General features: G+C 37.1%; 1 protein-coding gene across 1 annotated transcript in view; it reads right to left on the bottom strand.

Annotated features, from left to right (window-relative positions):
- The window catches only part of LOC113046063 (cAMP-specific 3',5'-cyclic phosphodiesterase 4B), a 57,664-nt gene extending 42,677 nt beyond the window's left edge, over positions 1–14,987 (bottom strand). Inside the window, exons 1-2 of the mRNA XM_026206901.1 lie at positions 14,946–14,987; positions 5,010–5,230 (exon numbers count right to left, since the gene is read on the bottom strand). Coding sequence (XP_026062686.1) covers positions 5,010–5,230; positions 14,946–14,987 — 263 coding nt within the window. The remainder of the gene's footprint in view (positions 1–5,009; positions 5,231–14,945) is intronic.
- Positions 14,988–22,902: the final 7,915 nt, after the last annotated feature.

Genomic DNA, 22,902 nt, shown 5'->3' with positions numbered 1-22,902 from the left:
ATAACTTACCCTCACGTTGTTTCAAACCCGTAAGACCTCCGTTTATCTTTGGAACACAGTTTAAGATATTGTAGATCCCTCTATTAAAGCTGTGTGTACCGTCTACTGTCCATGTCCAGAAAGGTAATAAAAACATCATCAAAGTAGTCCATGTGACATCAGAGGGTCAGTTAGAATTTTTTGAAGTTTCGAAAATACATTTTGGTTCAAACATAGCAAAAACGACGACTTTATTCAGCATTGTCTTCTCTTCCATGTCTGTGTGAGAGAGAGTTCAAAACAAAGCAGTCTGGATATCCGGTTCGCAACCGAATCATTCAGTTCACCAAATCGAACTGAATCGTTTTAAACGGTTCGCATCTCTAATACGCATTACTCCACAAATGACTTAAGCTGTCAACTTTTTTAATGTGGCTGAAACTCCCTCTGAGTTCAAACAAACCAATATCCCGGAGTAATGCATGCACTCAAACAGTACACTGACTGAACTGCTGTGAAGAGAGAACTGAAGATGAACACCGAGCCGAGCCAGATAACGAACAAAACATTGACTCATTCGCAGGTGCACTCAGGACATGTCCAAATCCACTCTCGCTATTTTAAAGACGGTAAACGGTTGTTCCTATTCTCTTAATAAATAAGGGGCATAATGTTCAATAAACCAACCAGAGTGTCATCTCCCATTCCTTTTTAAGAGTGAGATGCACTCGCGCCATGGCGGATCACAATTTACATGGCGGAAGTTGTTGGCGGAAAAACTGAACGCTTCTCAAGCGAAGAAACCGATCTGCTCGTGTGCGAAGTTAAAGAGCGTGAACAGATCATCTAAGGGACAAGCAGGAATTCACCAAAGCTCCGCGCGATGAGTCAGTTAATATATATGTGTGTGTATTGGCACGATTATTCAATTAATTAGCCAATTCAGCCAGGCTGAATTGCAAATAGGTAGCTTAATTCTAATACATGCAATGAATATCCATCATTAGTTTTTTTTTTATGTAAGCTACACAATAATATTCTTTTACGCTGTAATCATTTTGTTTTTAATATTTGGCATGTTTGTGTGATGCGCATCCCTGTCTGTAATAAGCAAATTCAATGCGCACTGTGGACCCCCCCAGAGGCACATTTTCTACCAATGCGCACTTTAATTAACAAAATCGTCCATGGCGCACAAATGGGCGCAAATGCATTTGCTAATTAAACGATGTGGCGCTGGATGGGAAAATGCGAACAGCGCCAGACTGGAACTAGCAAACACACTTGCGCTGTGCCTTGCGTCGCATTGCACCGGGTGTATGATAGGGTCCAATGAAATTAAAAAACAAACATAAGCTCACAACACAACAAAATAAAAAAGTTAACTTAAGCTCAACACAAAAAAACTGAACAAAACAAACAAGCAACCTCAAAACACAATGCAATTAAAAAAGCCAACATAAGCTAACAAAACAACACAACTTTTAAAAGTAAACAAGCTCACAACATAACAAAATAAAAAAGCAGTTGGTCTGCAGAAATGGGCAATTGTGTGCAAGTGCAGAGCTAAACTGTCCAAATTGAAAATAATATAGTTTTTTTTCTGCTTGATTCATGAATCGATACATTAAGATTAATTGGATATCAAATTAATTTAGTAAAAACATGTTGTTCATTTAAACATGGACTACACATATTAAGATAAATCATTTACATTAAAAATGTATCTGGGAAATATCTGTGTTTAACTGTCAACACTGCACCCTAGTGGTCAGGAGCGTTTCTGTTGTATTGTGAGCTTCTGTTTGTTATTAGCTTATGTTTGCTTTTTTAATTGTGTTGTGAGCTTATGTTTTTTTGTTGTTGTTGTATCGTGAGCTTATGTTTGCTATTTTATTTTGTTGTGTTGTCAGCTCATGTTTGTTTTTTAATTTCATTGTGTTGTAAGTGTCACACAATGCTGCCAGAAGGAACAGTAGGCAACAACAGGAGTAGGCATAAGTGGATGCTTGGGAGGAGGCTCTGGTGGAGGACGGACCCCCGGTAGGGGGCTGGCAGACAGAGACGACGGAGAGAGGAGCCAGGGAGGAGCCAGAAGGAGCTTAGAGCAGGAGGAATCCAGCTGGATCCATAATGATGGCCCAAGGTGGAGCCGGCAGTGGGAGGAGCCATGAGGAGGAATGGCCACAAATTCCATGGGGCTGACCAACCATGGCAGAGCAATTGGAGGAGGAGCTTGAGGCAGATACGGAGAGCCAACGAGCCAGGGAGTGCCAAGGATCCGGGGAGCCAGGGTGGAGCTAAGGGCTCTGGTGACCGAGGCGGAGATACAGAGATCCACGGCAGAGCCAGAGCGACTGAGGATCAAGGTGGAGCTGGCGAGAGGAAGGAGCCCAACAAGCTGGTGGGACAGAGCGACTAGGCACAGCAAGTGTAGTGGAGTCCAGGGACAATGGCGGGTCGACACCCAACGAAGGCAGAGCCAGAGGGACAAGGGAGCCCGGTGGAGCTAATGGTTGACATTGAGGCGAGGGAGCTAGGAGCCGAGATGGATCCACTGGGACTATGGGCTGAGGTGGAGTCCGGGCATAGCATAGATGGTTTGCTGAGGGCGAGCAGAGGGGCTGCCAGTTGACAGCAGTGGAGGAGGCAGGAGCGGGTGGGAGGGCAAGCATTTTGAAGGAGCAACCACTGGAGGGCACATTCTAGGAGCAGGCACTGGAGAACAGTTTCTAGGAATGGGCACTGGAGGATCGGAAACCCCCTCAGGGCTGGATGAGGAAACCAAGGATGAAGGAGGACTGGATGGGACCAGCGGAGACAACAGAGAGAGGAGAGGGGGCAGTTCAACCTCCAGATCCGATTCCCAATTAATGCGATCCTCCTCCTCATTTTGGTCCTTTCGGTGTTCCATAGTCCGCTCACCCTCAGCCACGGTGCAGGAGGCAGAGCTCCACTCACTTCGCTTACACCATCTGCGGCTCTCTCCCTTGCGGTGAGCACTGTAGTCGGCTCTCGCACCTGGTCATCGGTGGTCTCGGGCTTATGCTCCGTACCATGGGGAGATGATGGGCTGGGATCTGGGTCGGGAGTGGCACTGGGAACAGGTGGATAATGGAGATCCATTTCTCGCCAGTGTCCACTCGACGAAGGCAGTGAAATTCACCCGTGGACCGTCCCACAACAGAAAAAAAAGGACTGAGAAAAAAACACAGATGGATAGTAGACACGCAATTTACACTGTTTTGGTCAGGTCTTCTGTCACACTACGCTGCCGGAAGGAACACGGAGCCAAGGACAATCAAACATTTTTAACTGCGTTGTGTTTTGCATGACTGGGCCACCGTACTTTTGATACATACTCAATACAGCGCAACAACACAGAACAACACACAAGATGCAATGTTTCAGAGAGTTCTTAGGCACCGTGCGATCACAATTTGTCCTGTATAAATCACCAGCTTTTCTCATTCTGACCTTGAATGCTCCACTGACTGAAAGCTGGTCCTTGAGGGGTATATATACAGCTCTGTAGACTGCACCTGTGGCACCATCCAGTTGCCAGATGTGCTCATTGTTTTTTACCCCACTCACAGATATTTGTAGCAAGAAGAATTTCTATTTTTCAGTTGCATTTGCAGTACATGCAACGTCTAATGCAATGACTTTATCATATGAACTTATGACCTTCTTTCGATTTAAGGCCTTTTAAGTCCTTAATTTATGGAAGGAATAATTTAAACTTTTTAAGACCTTTGATTCTGAAATTGATTATGTATAGACATTCCAATGCTCAAAACAAGCATTAATTTTCAGAGTTACTATGAACCTCTTACATGCGCTGTTAATGGCGCCGAGCTCGCGCGCTGCTGTGGAGAGAGGAGCTTCAGTGAATGAGAAATAGGTGTCAGTGGATTACCTGAATGAGAACGATCCGTTCACCTAAAAGATTCGTTTACGGATATTTTATTAGGTTCTTTGATAAGGTTACAATACGAAGGTCTAAGTAGCAACGTATCTTCCGTGATGTCCCCGATGCGCGGGTCGGGGTAGGTAAAGAAATTTTACTTTATTTGAGGGCTGGCTTTTGACATTTAATCCTCTGAGTTCAGAAACATTGTTTAATATAATGGCTGTTCATATTTTTATTCAAAGTTCAGAATCAAGATAAATGTATTACTATTATGTTTCTTATGATAACTGAGATAATGCTAAATGTACTCTTTCTTTACCTTGAATGTCATTGATCTAATTTATTTTTTGTATTTTGATATTTCATATTTTGTTCAAATGTTTAATATATCTGCTGTTCATATGTTAATTTATTAGTGTGTTATATTAGAATGTTGACCCGGTTTTAAAATAAAGCACAGCAATGATATTTGAGAGTGTATTTTCCCTTTTCAGGAAAAGTATCGGAAAATTTTCGAAATCGCAATTCTTGACTAGGTATCGGTATCGAAACGATAATTTTGGTATCGTGACAACACTAACTTGAAATGGCTGCAATTATTGCTAGGAAGAGGCATAACAGAGAACAAAGAGCACATGGTAGAAGGGATTTTTTTCAAATTTATTTGGAATGCCAGAAGAACACATTAAATCCGAACATATCCTGATGCTAATTTGAGCTGTGTTTGGTAGATTGCGTTGATCATGTTGTGTCTGTGCACTTTTGCACATTGTTTGTAAATCACCCACAGAAATGTCCATGCCTATCGGCATTGTTTTAGAATTGTGCTCTCATACTAATTCGCCCTATTTAGTAAATCTGGCCTTTAGCCGGTTAGCGCTGTGTCATTTGAAATTGAGTGCAAGATTCTATAAAATAACTTTTTGGCATTTGACATCATTATAGGTTCCAAAAATTGAATAATCCATTCGGAATCTAAGATATTTTAATATTTTGGGATTCACTGGTCAAACAAAATATAAAGCACTTTAAAGTTGAACCTTGAATCATCTTTGAACGTTTATGTGCTGACACAATATTCTGGTGTTGTATTTGTTAAATGTATCACTGAGCTCACCTATCAGGTGGCACTGGTGTGATATCTATACGTGGTGGAGTAATGAAGCCCAGTGACGTGGGTCTGGAAACGTGATCTTCTTGAGGACTGCGGGCCCTCTCTGCCAGTCTCCATGACAACGGCGGCAACACAAGGGTCCCTGAGTGGCGTCTGGGGCCTCGCCAGAGATCCACACCCAACGTAGCTCCTGAAGACGTACATGCTGAGAGGTCCTTGCTTTCCTAACATCATAAAAACAGAGCAGAAATGTTGTGGCTGTCCACTATACATCATCATCTGCATACAGTATGATCACGCACAATCAATGAACTCATCAGGAAATTAATACACGGAACAATGAAATAATGTATGCAAGAATATGAATATGAGTGAATATGAAATCAAAATAGACCCTTTTCATAATAAATCCAAGTTCCAGGCATTAATTTTAAATGATTTATTAGGGTTTGTCATACCAAAGAACAAAATATTTAATCCCATTTTAATAACGTGCTTGGCTTCCGAATGATCCACTAAACCATCTGATATATACAGTCTGATATAAAAACAGGAATATTGTGAAATATTATTACAATTTAAAATACCCATTTTCTACGTTAACATATTTTAAAATGTAATTAATTCCTATGATGCAAAGCTGAATATTCACCATGATTACTCCAGTCTTCAGTGTCACATGATCTTTCAGAAATCATTTGAATATGCTGATTTGCTACTCAGTTATTATCAATTATTATTGGTGCTTAAATATTAATAATAGTTCTTATTATTATCATGATGAAAACAGTTTTTGCTACTTAATATATTTGTGAAAATTGACTATTTGATGAAAACAAAGTTGAAGACAATAGCATTTATTTGAAAACTTTTGAATGCCTTTATTGCCATTATTTGAACAAAAATATATTTTACATACCCCAAACTTTTGAATGGTAGCGTATTATTAAATATTAGCTATCAGCATATTAGAATTATTCCTGAAGGATCATGTGACACTGAAGAATGGATTAATGATGAATTTGTTATGCAGAAGAAGGAAATTGTTGAATTGTGCATCATTTATTAAATCATTTTTGTGAAAACAAAAATTGTGCACTCTGTTCGAAATTGGCTTATTACATAGAAAATATTTTTACCAACGCACAAGTGTGGGAACCTGTAGTGGACTTTGTCAATCAGCCCATCAACTGTTTGTTCAGGTTGATGTCAGTGAAGTAGCTTTGGGTGATATATGGCACTCTAGGGAGCGAGCCTCTCATTTACGCTCCGTGACTGATGTAGAGTCCTGTTCAGTTTCTACTGCTCCAGCATGTTGACTCTATCTCCTAACAGTTCTTTATATATACAGGGTGTTTAACGGCTGGCTCCCTCAGCGTGATTGCATATCACTGTCAGTGGAGTCGCTGGACAACATCCTTCCTTAACAGCCTATAGCAGAAGACTGAATATATCACCTTGTGATATGTTTGTAGCTCAGTCAGAATTGCCCAGAAGAGAGGAGTGTTATCAGGAATTCCTCGAGCACAGCCTGTAGATTGTGAAAGCTAACTGATGAGAATCCAGACATTGAGTAGGGAGAGAGAAAACAGCTACTGGATCTGGGAAATGCATTGACAATTGATGAAGAGCCGTATCAGAAAACAATGGCAGTAATTGGGTGAATCTCATGAAACCTGTCTAGAACAAGTCTGGATCATATTTCATCCCAACAAACAAATAAAAAATTTGATTTTACAAGAAAAAAACTCTATTACAGGACCATTAAGGGTCATTTTCATTCAAAATTCTCATTACTGTAATGCGTCTGGAGTTTTTAAACTTATGTTTTAGTTTTCAGTTAGTTTTCCAGGCTTGGAAAATGAGGGGAAAACACTTAAATGTTAGAATAATTATTTGCAAAAGCTGTTTTTATTATTTGAGCACCAATCATTTCTTATAATTGAGCAGCAAATCAGAATTCTAGAATGATTTCTGAAGGATTGTTTGACTCTGAAGACTGGAGTAATGATGCTGAAAATTCAGCCTTGCATTGCATCGTAGGAATAAATTTTAGTTACTCACCATTAAATAAAAAATACTGTAAACTAAAACATAAATAAAAAAATACAGATTTTACTGTAATGAGAATTTTGAAATTACAGAATGAAAATGACCCTTAATGGTCCTGTTATATAGTTTTCTTTTTGTAAAATCAAAAGTTTCTATTTGTTTCCTTTGGCTTTAGGATGAAGTATGACCCAGACTTGTTCTAGACAGGTTTCATGAGATTCACCCAATTACTGCAGTTGCTTTCTGATATGGGTCTCCATACTGGTATAAAAAAAAATTATAATCTGAATACACTGTAAGTTGCTAAATCCATAAATGTATAATATAATATAATATAATATAATATAATATAATATAATATAATATAATATAATATAATATAATATAATATAATATAATATAATATAATATAATATAATATAATTTTAGGATCTAACTTGAACAATCTGTTATACAGTGAAATTTAAAACAACATGTTTTTTACTGGGTAACAATGAAAGGTCATAGGAAAAAATGGTTTCATGTGGATAAGAAGGCCCAGTCAATCACTGAAGGGGAAATTAATTGAAAGGAAAGGGGAATCCCATGAGAAGCATATGAAGTATCATCTAATAATCATGTCACACTTTACAGATGTTACTGCCATTGCAATAAGTGACGCCACCTCAGCTCAGACCGCATTAAAGCCCTGAAGGCTGCTTCGCTCGGCATTGAATGAGAAAAACATCATGCCCCGAGAGAGAATGAGATATTTTCATTGACTGAATTGAGGGAAACATGGTGAAGAAGAATAAGGCTGCCCATAGGCATCGATCCAGTAAATTAATAAGTAAACAAATACATAAAAGAGACATAAAGATATACATGGATGTATGTCCAGAGACCGGCCGGTCGCTGGGAGGATAGGTTACCATGGAAACCACTCCTTTAAGAATGAGTATGATTGAGTGTTAAGCTACAAGGCTTGTCAGTAAACACGTAAGGCAAGAGTTCAGCGAGGGGAGAATGGGGTCTTGAGTGGATTGGGTATGACTTGACTGGCTACCTTTGGACCTCACAAAATCCCCTACAAATATTTGAAGTGAGAAAATGTCCCTGTCCATAAAGAGTGGAATAATGGTGTTACTTTAAGCCCTGCAGTTCGGGGAAAACGCTAATGCACGAATCAATAAAGCCCTGAGAGATCATGAGCATCGGACAAACAGACTCTCTCCTGTAGCTTAGAGGAACAGATGGACAGCATGTCCTCTATGTTCCCCTGCCTTCCTGCAGTCATATGCCTCTGAGTCAACGAAAGTCACAGCCTCACATTCACAGCGCTAAAAGCAGCCTACGAATGTTTTAATATCTGTCAAGTGAGAAACTGACCAATAATTGTTTGTTCTTTGAAACGTGCATTGCATAAGTAGCTCTAGAAGTTATTATCACTGGTGCATATCATTCAGAACATCACATGGGCTATTCCCACTTGAAATTGTTTCACACTGGACTGCTGTCCTATTTCTGCATATTTACAATGTCAATAACATTGATTGGACAAATACAGCTTGCGGCGGGCATGCAACCTATTTGTCCATCTGCAAAAATTCCCACTCTGGCTGTTAACATTTAATATGGACTCATATCAGTTGACCATTTTCATTTTTTGTCTCAGATGCTGAAACACGAGGTGCAAATGTTCAAATTGCACAATTATTCGAATATTAAATTTTCTGTTAAATTAACAGTAACCAACGCGAGAAACAAAAAAACAAATTGTGGTTGCCAGAAGATCACTGCAACAATATGGTGACAATGTACCAAGTATTACAGGATGGCATATTGGTATCTGTATATTTCACAACTTGTAATTTATATTTCATTTAGGTGATGATGAATTTAAAACGTATTATATATTATTTATGAATGGAAATGAATTAACACTAAACTGATTTGAGCTAATTATTGACACTATTAATTTCTCTCCTTTAGAGCTTCTTTTTAGTTGCATTGAGTTTGTTTCATAACTGATGAACTTTGTAACAGTGACACTGTTATTGAACTAAATTAATCAACACTGAATTAAATTGAGCTGAATAATGACACCATTATCTTCTAAAGAGCTCCTTTACAGCCAGAATTAAATTAGCTTCATAATTATCAAATTCTGCACTAATTCTCTTATTTTCCTGTGTATTATCGTAAAGCTGCTTTGTAACAATCTATTGTATAAAGCGCTATCTGCTTTTTATCTTAAAATGCACTGATAATTACCAGTAAAATACAGTGGTACAACAGAAATCCAGCATTAGTTCTGGAAAAATGGCCAAGAGTAACTAACACACATGACACTACAATAATTCAATAGAAATTGACTAAATACATGTTACACAAAATACAATAATGTACAATGCAGATAACAAAAATGGGGGAAAAGCATATGACATGTCATGCTTTTACTGCTTTTTATAATTTTTCTCTTTAATTATGGTATGACAGTATTTTACTGTAAAATTTGCCTTGGTAGCTACATGGTAAGATAATTTAGAGTTAACCAGTTAACAGATATTTGTTGTAGCATTTTTAGTCTTTTTCTGTATAAATCATAAACGGTTTCTACATTTATTCTGACAACAACTTTTAGCATCACATATCTTCACAGCATATACCTTTGACACTTCACTGGCTTGAACTAATAAGCAACCAGCCCAGCAACTGCATGACTATGTGATAAAAACCATCCACAATGTCCTAGTATTGTCACGGTGCAGGGTGCCGTCTCAGCTTCCCCTGTGGTCTGTGTTGTCCTGTCTGTTCAGTAGCTCGTGGTCTGAGCAATCATGGCTAATCATGGCGGGGTTGTGCAGATCACGAGCTTATTCTCCCCACCTGTCGCTCATTCCCCCACTCCCTTTATATGTCTCTGCTTTTCTGTCTGTGGTCGTGAGTAGATTGTTTTGTCTTTGCCCATGTTTTGCACTGTTTCTCAGTATCAGTCTCACTTCTGTTCTTGTGTCAAAGGATCCGTAACTCGGAGATCCGGCAGCGCGAGTGGTCCGCAGTGTGCCGGCCAGCTCGGAGATCTGTGTGCACCAGAGCTTTTCGTTATTGTTTATGTTATTTTGTGTTTTGTGGCGAGAATAAAGATTCTCCTTTTCTAACTCTGCATCTGAGTCCTCTGTCCAGTACGCACCCCGTGACAAGTATAGCAACTTATGCACAGTAAAGTCACTCAAATTCTCAAAAAGGTCACAATCTACACGATGCAAATTATTTTTCAAAGATGCAAAGTTGTAAAATAATGATTATTAAAGTACACTGTACAAGAATTTCATTCGTTCTACTTCGAAATGTAATGTTTAATTGAATGTATTACTTTCCACTCCTTTGTAAAATAACAGAACAGCGTGGGGTTTGCAGTCTTTCTACATTTGTGGCAGAAAATCTCAAACTCAGGCTCCACTCCCGACTGAGAAAGTCTCTGTAAGTAATCAGACGCACTTGTCCTGGAGAAGGATTTCAGTGAAGAGGGTCACTGCCACGGACTGAGCAGGGATTCAGAGGTGGATGTTAATCACAGACAGGAGAGGTGAGTGTCGAGCGTTCATTGAGTGCTAGTGAAGAACTGCTTTTTATAGACAATCAATATCAGCCTCAGTATTTCACTTCATTGTAACATAGACTACTGAAGAAGTAAAGGTATTGTTCTTCTAAGTACAAGAACCTAATCCAGAACTTTGAGGGTGTTTTATGACTTTTCCAACTAAATCAAACAATATCTCAGACCAGACTTTTATTACTTTATTACTTTTATTACCAGCATAACATAAAGAAAATACTGAGTTTACCAAAAAATGATAATTTACCCAAACATTTTCACTGCCGCTTCTGCCCAACTAAAGCACCGCCAACTATTATTCAGATAAACTGGTTGTTCCATGTCAAAATCATGGCTTTGGTTGAGACCGAAGTTTCAAGTTGTTTAAACAAACAGAGCAATGTTCGGGAGGCAGACACACTCTTGCAGTTCAAAATTTCTTGCAGTATCCAAATACGTTAACGGATTTTTAGGCTGCATTAATTAGGTAAACCGGAACCGGGAACACTTCTTATAACACCTGATCCAGTCTGTGTCCAGATCAGAGGGTCACTGCAGTCACCTGGATCCAATACATATCCAGACCAGAAGGGTGGATCAGCACCTGACTTGTCTTGACAATGTCTTGAAAGTGTCACTAAGTAACTTTACATAAATAGCTGAGCAATAATAGTTCCGATTAAAAACCAGGCGGTTTCGTTTTCCAATATGTATATAGTGGCATCACATTACATGAGTGTTCTATATCTATCCGGATAAAGTTGGATAGAATTTACATTCAATTTTATATATACAGTACAAATTAAATGCAAATTAACTCTCTGCCAGTAGGTGGCACTTTTGGAACAGCTGCAATAAAGGTTTTCATCTATGGCACGCTGCTACTGGGTAAATGCTGTCAACAGAGAAGACAAACTAGTGTCCCACAGTCTCTACACGATGGGCCAAAGTATCAGCCCCAAAGTGTGTCGGTGCTCTAGGGAAACACCCTATATGCCAGACGGCCAGTCCGCCCCTGATTGTATCATTGTTTAATAACGAAACGTCATTAGACAACAACTCCATAAAACATTTTTAAAAATTGTGAGTTGTGAAAATTACATAATCTAGGAGTTCAATACAATATGTACCATTGTAAAGACATTTTTTTTTATCCACATTAAATTCAATTTTTTTTATCCACATTAAATTCAATATGACGTCCACCCTGATTAAGGGCTTTTATGGAACCTGTGAGGTTTTGATCAATTCATAACAATCTGGTATAGTGACAATCCTAATTATTATTTGGTGATGTGAATCACTGACATGACAATCCAACATCACAAAGCACTGTAACTTTTTAGGTAGGGCTGGACGATTAATCGAAAAGTAATCAAAAATGTAGACCCTCTAACCGACGTAATTTTCCCATGTCGGTTATTTCGGTTATTTCCTGTTAATACCCCCCCCCCCTTAAAAGCGTGTGTAGCCACATGATTCTGCCAGTCAGTGGCAGGTGAACGCCGGTTCAACACACAGTGATGGTGCGCGAGCGAGGAGCCTTGAGTCTTCACTACACTTTGTCAGTTGTATTTGTTTTATGGTTTGGACATTCAAGCGATTAGACGATCGAATGTGTATTATATCGAGCTACCATGTTCGCGCAGCTGCATTGTGGCACGAAAACTCATAGCTGTGAAGATCGCGCGCACAGAGGAACACAGACTACATTTACAAGCTGTTAAAATTCGGGTTATGGTCAGGTTAAGGTCACTATTCGGGTTTCTGAAACATTCGGGATAACCCGTTTACATGCGTGAGCAGAGAGAGTTACTCCTGTATACATGGAATGTGTAATCAGTCGCCAATATCCCGATGTAAACGGCGACGCACGGTTAGCGTCTGGACGTAAGACGCAATATGCGTCATTTCCGATTCTTCTTCCTGTATCCAAAGACTCAAAAGACCAAGATTCCTTGCGAATAGAACATGCGCAGAACACACATTTTGATGGGGATATGCCGAAACGCGTTTACAAGACCAAATATTCGGGTTAGAAAAGGGGTACCCCAGGTATAATATCCCGGTTTTTAAATACCGGGATATGAGCATATCCGGGTTTTTGCCGGTGTTTACATGGCCGTGCGCGACCGGGTTATTGCTAATATCCCGGTTTTTAACGGTTTATTGGCTGCATGTAAACGTAGTCACAGTTGTCAGCGCTGTCCTGTGATCAGAGGTGGGTAGAGTACCCAAAAACTTTACTCAAGTAAAAGTAAAAGTAATTCTAGCCTATTTTTATTTAGATATATAGATAACATGTATGTAATGTATGTGTGTGTGTATAAATGTATATATTTCATCAGCCCTCATTCCAATTTATGTAATTTATTATAAAACCCTGTCTGTTTACTTAAGTAACAGATATAGGTGTCATGCCATAACATATTTTTAATACGACTGACTTTATATTAAATGTGAATTTAACATTGAAAGTTAATGTGATATAAATATTGCTACTAATCTTTCATTGTTCAGAAAGAGAGCAAATAACATTTACATTATTAAAGATCATTTTCACTGACAGTGTTCAATCACTCTCAGAAACTCCCATTAAAATCTCTGAAACTGTTAACACTGTGAAATCAATATCTTATTTGTAGATTCGTAAACACATCTGCACTTTGTTGTTTCTGACGAGAGAATTCGCCAGAAAGAGGTATTCAGTCAGTGAGCGAGTGAAGCGTTTAAAAGCTCAACAGAACTGTGTGTGATTGGTAAATGCGCAGCGCTGTATAAATGCATATCTCTGGCTCAGCACCAGCAAGCGATCACAGATCTGAATTTAGCAGCTGATCATATGACTTACTGAATGTACTCGCACCGGTGTGATTGTATTAAAATTAATAAAATCTTAATTGGCTATTTTTTTCTTTTGGAAGCTGCATTCAACCGGACTCCCCTCTGTTATAAGCCACACAAGTACAACAAACTAATGTCACAGTGGTATCGTGTACTGTAATCGAATGTAGCCCAAGTTATTACCTGTTAAACAGTAGACAGCACACGCGTTTATCTAATAAGGATCTCCATCGCAAGCAAATAATAACCTTTGCAGATTTGCTTTCCATAGCCCCGTTTTCAACGCTGCTGATATTCTTAAACGTTACAACTCTGAGTGAACCGCTTCAGACGCTCAGCGCGTGCGGCAGTGAACTGAACGACTCATTCGAACTGATTCATGAACAAATTCACTCATTTGCCAATTGGTTTGATCAAAACAATGAATCATTCGCGAATGGGCATGACTCATTGCCCTGAGAAAAGTAGACGGCGCGTTTGGAATAACAAACTGAAGCATTTATAACATCTATTGCATTAAGATAAAGTAACGAGAGAAGCGTCGCCCACAGTAACGGAGTAAAATTACAGATTTTTCCCAAAAAAATTACTCAAGTAAGAGTATAAAGTACCCATCTTTAAATATACTCCGAAAAGTATTAGTTACCCCGAAAAATTACTCAATGTAACGAAGTAAATGTAACCCGTTACTACCCATCTCTGTCTGTGATTAATCACTAAAGTATCTTAGAATCTCAAAACTTATTATAGCATATTTTTCTACTTTTGAAGGAACTAGGCTATTTACAACCCCCAGCTTCACAATAATGTAGAGATAGTATGACTAATTCACACACTCAATCACTCTGGTACTGTTTACCTTTAATCTTTATTTATCTCCTACACCGAGCAATAATATGTAAGAAATGTTACGAACATAGATAAAATAACTGCTGATAGTGATCATTCTTTCAATAGGAAAAAATATCCCACCTTTAATAGTCGATCTCAACCATCTGGCTGAGGCCACTCTAAAAAAGACGCTCAGGACATTTGACAGGCCACTGCTAGATGTCGTCACGAAAGCTTATAAATTTCACGTGTTATTAAGCCTTGCCACTTGCAAATGTAACCATTCAAAAGACTTTAAAGCATTCAAACACAAGACGAGGAAAAGCTGAACTGAGCAGGTGGTTACTCGCGCACTGTGGGTTTGTGTGTGTGGTTAATTGGTTGTTTATGTTCTTGTAGACACACTAGCCTGGAGCTTGTTGATTGTTTTAGTTATTTCTCAAGAAATGAAAGAACGTAATATTTCAGAGAAAACCTGGTTGCTTCATAAGTGTGAAACATATAAAGGGCAAGCTAGGAGAAAAACATCTAAACGGCATGGACCTCTGTGTGTATTGGGGGCATAATAAAAAAAAAAAATGACTGCATAGCATTATCTTCTATTCATGTTGAAACACAACAGTAAAATGTCTCACATCACTAGGTGTCACTGCCAAGACACTCCGGCTCTTCCTCATGATCTCTGCTGACAGCTCAAGCTCAGAAGGTTCTCCTGTCTCTCGGGATTCTCCACCAGCATACAAATGAACTTCAGCTGTGAACTGTAGCCAGACAAAGAAAAAATCCATTAGCATAAGTTTTCATCAAATCCTCCACTGCGCCAGTTTCTCAAATTAAAATTCACAATGGTCTCAGAATTGATGTTAAATTAAATAAGTAACTTTAGAATGAAGACAGTAAACCAAAGACACACCAAATTATAAACTATTGGTTATAGCTCTATAATGTCATACTGTGTTTCATATTGCCTTTTATTCAAAAATGTGAAAATTCTGAGTTTTACTAAAAACTGCAAGTTTGTTTAGCTTAAAAGATAAATAAATAAATAAATATCAAACTTTTGGAAACAGCAGATACCGCAAATTCAAAATGTATAGATTAATGATGATTAACCCTTTCCACGCCAATGACAGAATTTTCTGGCTTTACGTGTTTTCACTGTTATACAGTAGGGGGCACTATTACACATCTACTGAAAGAGTACGGAAACTCTGGATCAAAACATGTTGAAGAAGAAGCAACATATATAAGCAGGCGCATACATAATGCAGTCATCAAAAATTAAACAGCATAAATCAACACTGCCTATCACTATCGAATGAAATTTTAAGAGCCTGAAGCAATTTAATTCTCAATAATTCTTTATTAAAATGCATAGAGATGGTGTGGAATGGACATAGGAAACTAAGTGGAAAATACACACATTTTGTGTACAAAATACAACAAACACTTTCTTGTTCATGTGTGTGTATGCATGTGTGCATCTAAGATGCACCTGTCCTCATGTTTCAGTAAATTGCTTGTCAATCTTACATCGTAGGGTAGCTCTTTAGTGCTTGGCACAGTTTGAACCATGTCTATACTGTAAACGAGCCGCTCGATTCAACACCTCAGGATAATAGCACCCATTATAATCAACAGAACAGAGTGTAGAATGCCTAGTTGATTACAAATGGGTATTTAGTCTATTTTAAGTTCTTAACTGTTGCATAAATGCAAAAAGACCTATGAATTTGTGTAACGTGTAAACAATGTAACATTAATCAAATATGTAACTGTAATCTGACAACAAACATAAAATAACACATTGGGTAATTCTGTCACTAAGAGAAAAACAAATAGATTATTGTACCTGCCAACTGCATTTCAAATGTCTTTTTTTTAGTTTTTTTGTATGTGCAAATGTTTTGTAAACATTCTAAAAATATTCCATGAATAATGTATAAATAATTAATTTTTACATTATATACAGTAATGTTAATTGTTAAAAATAGTTGAATCATTACTGCATTTTTGATTGTGCTGATATTTAGGAAAAACTGCACTTAACTATAATATATATATATATATATATATATATATATATATATATATATATATATATATATATATATATATATATATATATATATATATATATATTGTAAAATAAATGTAAAATATATATATTTCAATTCTGGAGTCCTTTTTACTAATATCAGTGGCATTTGTACCCCAAACCTCCATTAATTTCCACCGTGTACTATATGACCCAACAGTCAGCTAGGTTGATTTTGGAACATCTTTTCCTTTTTTTAATGTGTTTTTTATATAAAATATAAAAATTTTTATATAAAATATATTGTATAATATATTGTATAATTACTGTATAGTGCCTTAATAACAATATATTCAAAGACTTGCTGACTTTGAAACAAAACAAATAGACTAATATCGCTGAGAAAAATTGTTACATTAAGATTTTAGGGTAAACTGCCATCATTGCATATACAGTTTGTTAATAATGTCAGCCTGCTCTTTGTAACAGATTTTTTCAAGCTTGCTGAAGTTGGTCAGATGATGACAGTGAATCAGACAGTTTTCAAACATTGCTAAAACAATGTCTCATTGACACTGAGATCAGAAGTCTGACTGGATCGCTGTATGGCTTTGTGTTCCTGAGCCACAGCAGATGGCTCTGTCCCGCTCTTACAGATCTCTGTCAAGCTGTAACACTCAACATTCTCCAAACAGCAGTTCTTAACAAACAAAGCCATGGGAATACTTCTTTTGGTATACTGTGTGTTTCCCTGCATGCTTCTAAAAACATATATTTTGGTCCATACATTCATCATTTCTAAAATATGTCTTGTTCAGTTTTAACTTATTGTAAGGATGGTGTTTCATTTGGTAAGATGTTTTTTTCAAATGAAAAAACTATTTTGTAAATGTATAAACACAACAAAAGTGTAATTTAACAGCCTAACACATGAATAAACACTGGAGCAAATATTTATAGCTTCATCCGAGAGTATCTGAACACCATAGAGTTTGATTGGATGCAAAACATTTGACGTCAATAAAAACGACATGGAATGTTTTCTACTCCCTTTTAAAAGTTGATAAGTCTATGTATTTTGCTGTCTTAACTAAGCACAATTACTGGGTTAGCTGGATTTGATTATGTGGATCTGGCATAGCTTTTTCACTGCTGTTTGTCATGCTATTAGAAGTGAGCTGACTTATTTCGCAACCCCACTGATTTATGACCACATGTAAAATAAGAAAGAAAGATGATAGGTATGAAGCTACTCATAAGATAAGGTTCATTAAAGCAATAGCAATCACACGTGAGCAAAAGCACAGCAACACACTCCTGCAAGTATGTAAATAAACAAGAAGAAACTAAGGAGTGTCCCAAAGACTCTCTTGTATGTTGTACTCTCTTGCCGTTGCTAGTTGAAAAGATGAGTCCAAGCCTCCATTACTAATTTGAAAGCATCTAGTCATAATTAGCAATCATGTTGAAAAGATATTCTATTAAATATTTGTTATACAGAAATATTTAAATAGTTTCAGAGTGTAGGGAGACTGACTCGTTTACATCATTCACAGTGATTCATGGGAGTGGGTCAGCACTAAATATTTACTTGATGCATTTATAAGATTTTTCTGATCGGATTTATATGCAAACAGGTATAGTGTTGTTGTTGTTTTTTCACCAATGATTCCACTGTTAAACATGATTATTTAAAACAAAATGAGGGCTAATGGCTTCAACAAAAGCACAGTTGGTCTGCCTTTTATGGTTTGTAAGTTATTATTGAAATTATTTCCTATATGGAGAAAAACAAATGAATAGGATTTTTTAATTCCGGCATGAATGTTGCACTCTATTTTACTCGAGGAACAAATTAACTGTTGTATAAATGTTCTGACATGTCTCTTTTCCTTATGTTGTCTTCAAGGCTATGGTTCACAACTCTTTTGACTCCAAAGCCAAAATATTTTAAAATAATAAAACCATTAGAGCTTGGCAGTAGGAAACTTATTCATTATAAAAATGGCCATGAAGATTTTAGCAATTAGCAAATAAATATAGTACATCCAGCTTTTGCAAAACTGAATGAAGCCTGTTTTTTTCAAAAAGAGTTGTTCATGGGATGAATTAAAAGTTATATATTGTCTTACTTTAAGTCATTTTGAAGTTTACAATCAAATGGTTACAATCCGGTTATATTACATTATAATGTGCGGTTGACCAAGCATTTCACAAATAAAGTGGCATGGCTTTCTACACTTTCATGTGCATCATTACCTTATCAAATGGAAATATTCAAGGTTTCACAGCACAAAAAGCCTAACTTCATCAATGATAAAACTGTATGCCTTTTATTTGCCTTTGCACCCAAATAAATTACACCTTGAAAGTGAAGGCTGGGAGAGATAAATAACGAGGTCTTGATGGATTCTACCTCACTTCCATAAAGCTTTTTATGTGCGAGGTGAAAAATGATTGCATTGCCTCTTTTGCAGAACCTTGATTAGCCAATTTACATTTCAGCTACACACTTTCTCATTTCTTCTTTTTTCCCTTCTCATCTTTCTCTAATTTGATGGGGTTACTCAATCCGTTGGACACATTTTCCTAAGATAAAAGATTGGTTTATGCAAAATTGCAAAAGAACATAAGGTGGTGGATTCAATTAGGTTGAAATTTGTTTTACATGTAGTTTCTAACAGCTACGAATTGTAATCATGTCAGGGGAAAGGTTTGGACAGGTAAGTTTGGATAAGATTATCTACATTTTTCAATGCAATATCCATATTTCTACAGCTACTACCTAGTACCAAATCCAACACTGAACATAAAGTCTTCATCCACATTGATTGAACAAATTTGAAAAAATAAAAAAAATATGTATATATATATTTTCAATTATTATAATTATATATATTGTTTTTAATTGATATATATATATATACCCCATTTTCAACTAAAAACAGAAGCATATTTATGCGTTTTGGTCATTCAGTTACATGACAACGGTGTTTTTGAAAATCCAACCTTTTGTTAATGGGTTTCAAAGATATCCAATGGGTTTCAATTTTTGAAAATGATACAATTAACATCACTGGCTAAACTACAAAAATGAAAATTTATGAAAACAGTGACAACTTGCACATGCATTTTACATGTTCAGTCTTTAGGTATGTGTGCATTTAGTTTTTCTACCACAAATGCACTTCTTGCGATCTTATTCCTGGCAAACAGGCGTGTATTGTGTATTGAGTCAGACACAATATGTTATTTGAGCTGAAACAAAGACTCCATGGTGCTCACCAGCTCCACAATCTTATTACCAGAACCAGTGCTTGGTTATAACCTCATGCTGTACCCACAATGATGTTCCTGTCCCACCAAAAACACGGGTTACTGTGTCCTTGATCGATAAAATAAGGTGTCCTGGCATAAAGTATGTATTGAGAGCAAACAGTACAGATGTAGATTCTCACAGACTTGTGACTTCTTCAATAGGATCTATTTATTTTTGTTCTGCCAACCATTCCAAATCCAGTCAAGCTACGAGAAGCAGGGTTTTTAATTTCTAAAGCAATTACTGGCGTTAAATGAGTGTGACAATGCAATTGGTTCAGGATTTTGTGAATTCCTAATGGATTGTGAGTTTCATTAAACCCTGTGAGATTGAAACGTCGTTCCAAAACAACACTACGGGTTCGCCATGTAACGTGATGCCTGTAATTACAGCAATATGGCTTTCAGAAACTCATGTGATGACATGTCAAGACTTAAGAGAACAATTATGAAGTCAACACGGGTCACTGATTATCACAGTATGAATTATTCAAGGATGTCCATTTCCAGCATGGAGAAAACTATTAGCCTGTTAAATGGATTCCAGGGCTTGATATTGTTACTGTAATTTTTTTTTTATAATTGTCTTTGGGAAACTTGGTGTTTTTGACTGTATTCAGTTACTTATGTCTACTAAATGCTGAGCTATTTACCACATGTGCTCTTAACACATGAACATTTTCACCCAAATATGAAAGTGATTGCCCAACGCAATCAAATTATTTAACAAAGGTGGCTATGACAAAAGATGATTAATAATGATCTTTAAATAAATTACATCTAAATTGAAAATTGTAACCTCTAACGCACGCAAATCAGTGTTTTATTTATTTTTTATTTTTTTAAAGAAACACTGAATGACCAAAAAGCACGACCACCAATCACGGTGCATATATATATATATATATATATATATATATATATATATATATATATGTCATGATTCTGCCCTCGTGTCCTTGATTTTTCCTAGTCTTGAGGCAGGATCATGGCAGACCAGTGTTTTGTGTACTAGCACATGGCCTTGTCTTTGGGCCATGTGCTTGTGTTGTCTCGTTGCCTTGCCCCGCCCCCCTTGTTATCCTAGTCTTGTCCTGATTGTCCTATCTGTGTCACCTGTCGTGTCTTAATTGTTCTCCCTATTTAGATCTCCTAGTGTGCTCTGTCCTGCGTCGGTTCATTGTGTTCTACTTGTGTGATTGTACCTCATATGTGATTCCTTTGAGATCGTGCCACACTGTGATTGTTCCTACATGTGAGTGTTTACCTTACCGTGAGTCTTTGTTTTTAGTTAGTATTTAGAGTCCTTGTTTATCTTGTCAGCCCAGTCCTGTTTAGTTATTTAGTCTTTACCTTACTCTGTGTTTTCCCCCTCGTGGGTTTTGTTTTCCCTTTTTGTAAATAAACCCTTTGTGTTGAGAATCCTGTCTGCACTTGAGTTCCTCCCTTACCCAAACCTTGACATATATATATATATATATATATAATGTATGTGTGACTGGTGGTCGTGCTTTTTGCATATAAGTCTGACGAGTAATCTAAGAAATGTACTAGCCAATGGTAATTCAATTGCCATGGTGTCTGTAGAGCAGGGTTCCTCAAACCTTGTCCTGGAGGGCCAATGCACTGCAGAGTTTAGCGCCAACCTTGATCAAACTCATCTACCTGTGATTTTCTAATGATCCTGAAGACACTGATTATCATGCTCTGGTGTGTTTGATTAGAGTTAGAGCTAAACTCTGCAGGAAAGTGGATCTTGTGGGCCAGATTTGAGGATCCCTGCTGTAGAGGGTTGAATTACATGCAACTAACCCTAAACCAAACACAAATTTATTTATATATATATATATATATATATATATAATTACACTGTAAGAAATGCAAAATAACTAAAACATAATAATAATAAAAACATAAACGGAGCAATTCCAATGTGATTTATAGCTTCAGTCTTCTGTGCCATATGATCCTTCAGAAATCATTCTAATATGCTGCTGAAGTAACATTTATTATCAGTTTTGAAAATAGCTTTGCTGTTGCAAAAAGCATAACCTTTTTTAGGATTCACTGATCAATAGAAATTTCAAAAAGCATTTAGTTAGTATAATCCTTTTCACAAATATTTGTTTGAGATTTGTTTACAGGACCACCACAGACACCGCAGAGGTTACGGCCCCTGCTGAAGCCCCAGATTTAGAGTCATATCCTGTGGGGGAATGGCAATCACAAGCAGGCTAGCTGATGTCTCTTACTGGCCGGGAGGGCAATCATTTGCTCTGTGCTGTAAACAATCTCTGGGCAACATAATGTCACGTATGAGATGTGTACTCATTAATACTCACTAATGCTCAGTAACATGACCACACAATTCTCTGACACACTGCAACATCTCATTACAAAACAAACAGCTTCTGGGGATCCCAAGTCTTTGTTTCTCTATATGCTTTCATTACTTTCATTTGTTCTTTGACACAATTGATTTTGCAATTACGTAAGAATTACATAATAGCATGCAAGAAACATCATGTAACACCAAGCAATTAGCATAAATGGGCATTTAAGATAAATGCATTTGTGTGCGGTTTGCATAAACATCAGACAATTAGATCTCACAAACACATCCCAATTGAAATCTGCAGCTATTATTTAACCGGGTGCACACAGATGGATGGGTTATTATTTAACGATTCACCTCAAAAGGGAAAAGCAAAGCTTTTATCAATCATGCCTTATCAAAACATACAACAAGATATGAGCTGATTTCTTACCATAAGAATCCCATTTATTTTAACGATCTAATATTGTTCTTTTTTTATGTTTTCATGTATTTTTATTCTAAAATTCTAGTGTTCTTTTCAGTGTCAACTAAATACACAAAAAGGGCACATTAAGAAGCATAAAGTTCTCAGAGCATTTTCGGGACCAAAATTTGTTAGTTGTGTTTGCATTGATCTTGCCTAAAAAGGAAAACTATGTATGGTCCCCATTATCCCATTAGGTTATTTTTTGACGTGGAACCAATATCTAACCTCCCAAGAATGTTCAATTGAGGTTTTATTACTGAAACAATACACTACCACTATCCCACAACATGGGCATATGAGCTGTTCTTTTTTAATCAGTGTGATGACTTACAGGAACAGATTCAGTATGCAGTACATGTAATATGTCCACTACTTCTAATAAATGGCAGAATATAGTATTGAGCAATGGTCAAGATAAGAGATGGAGAGATA

Source organism: Carassius auratus, chromosome 27 (genome assembly GCF_003368295.1).
Source record: "Carassius auratus strain Wakin chromosome 27, ASM336829v1, whole genome shotgun sequence".
Taxonomy (NCBI): Eukaryota; Metazoa; Chordata; class Actinopteri; order Cypriniformes; family Cyprinidae; genus Carassius; species Carassius auratus.
The sequence above is the reverse complement of the archived record's forward strand: the minus strand, read 5'-3'. Positions and strand labels throughout refer to the sequence as shown.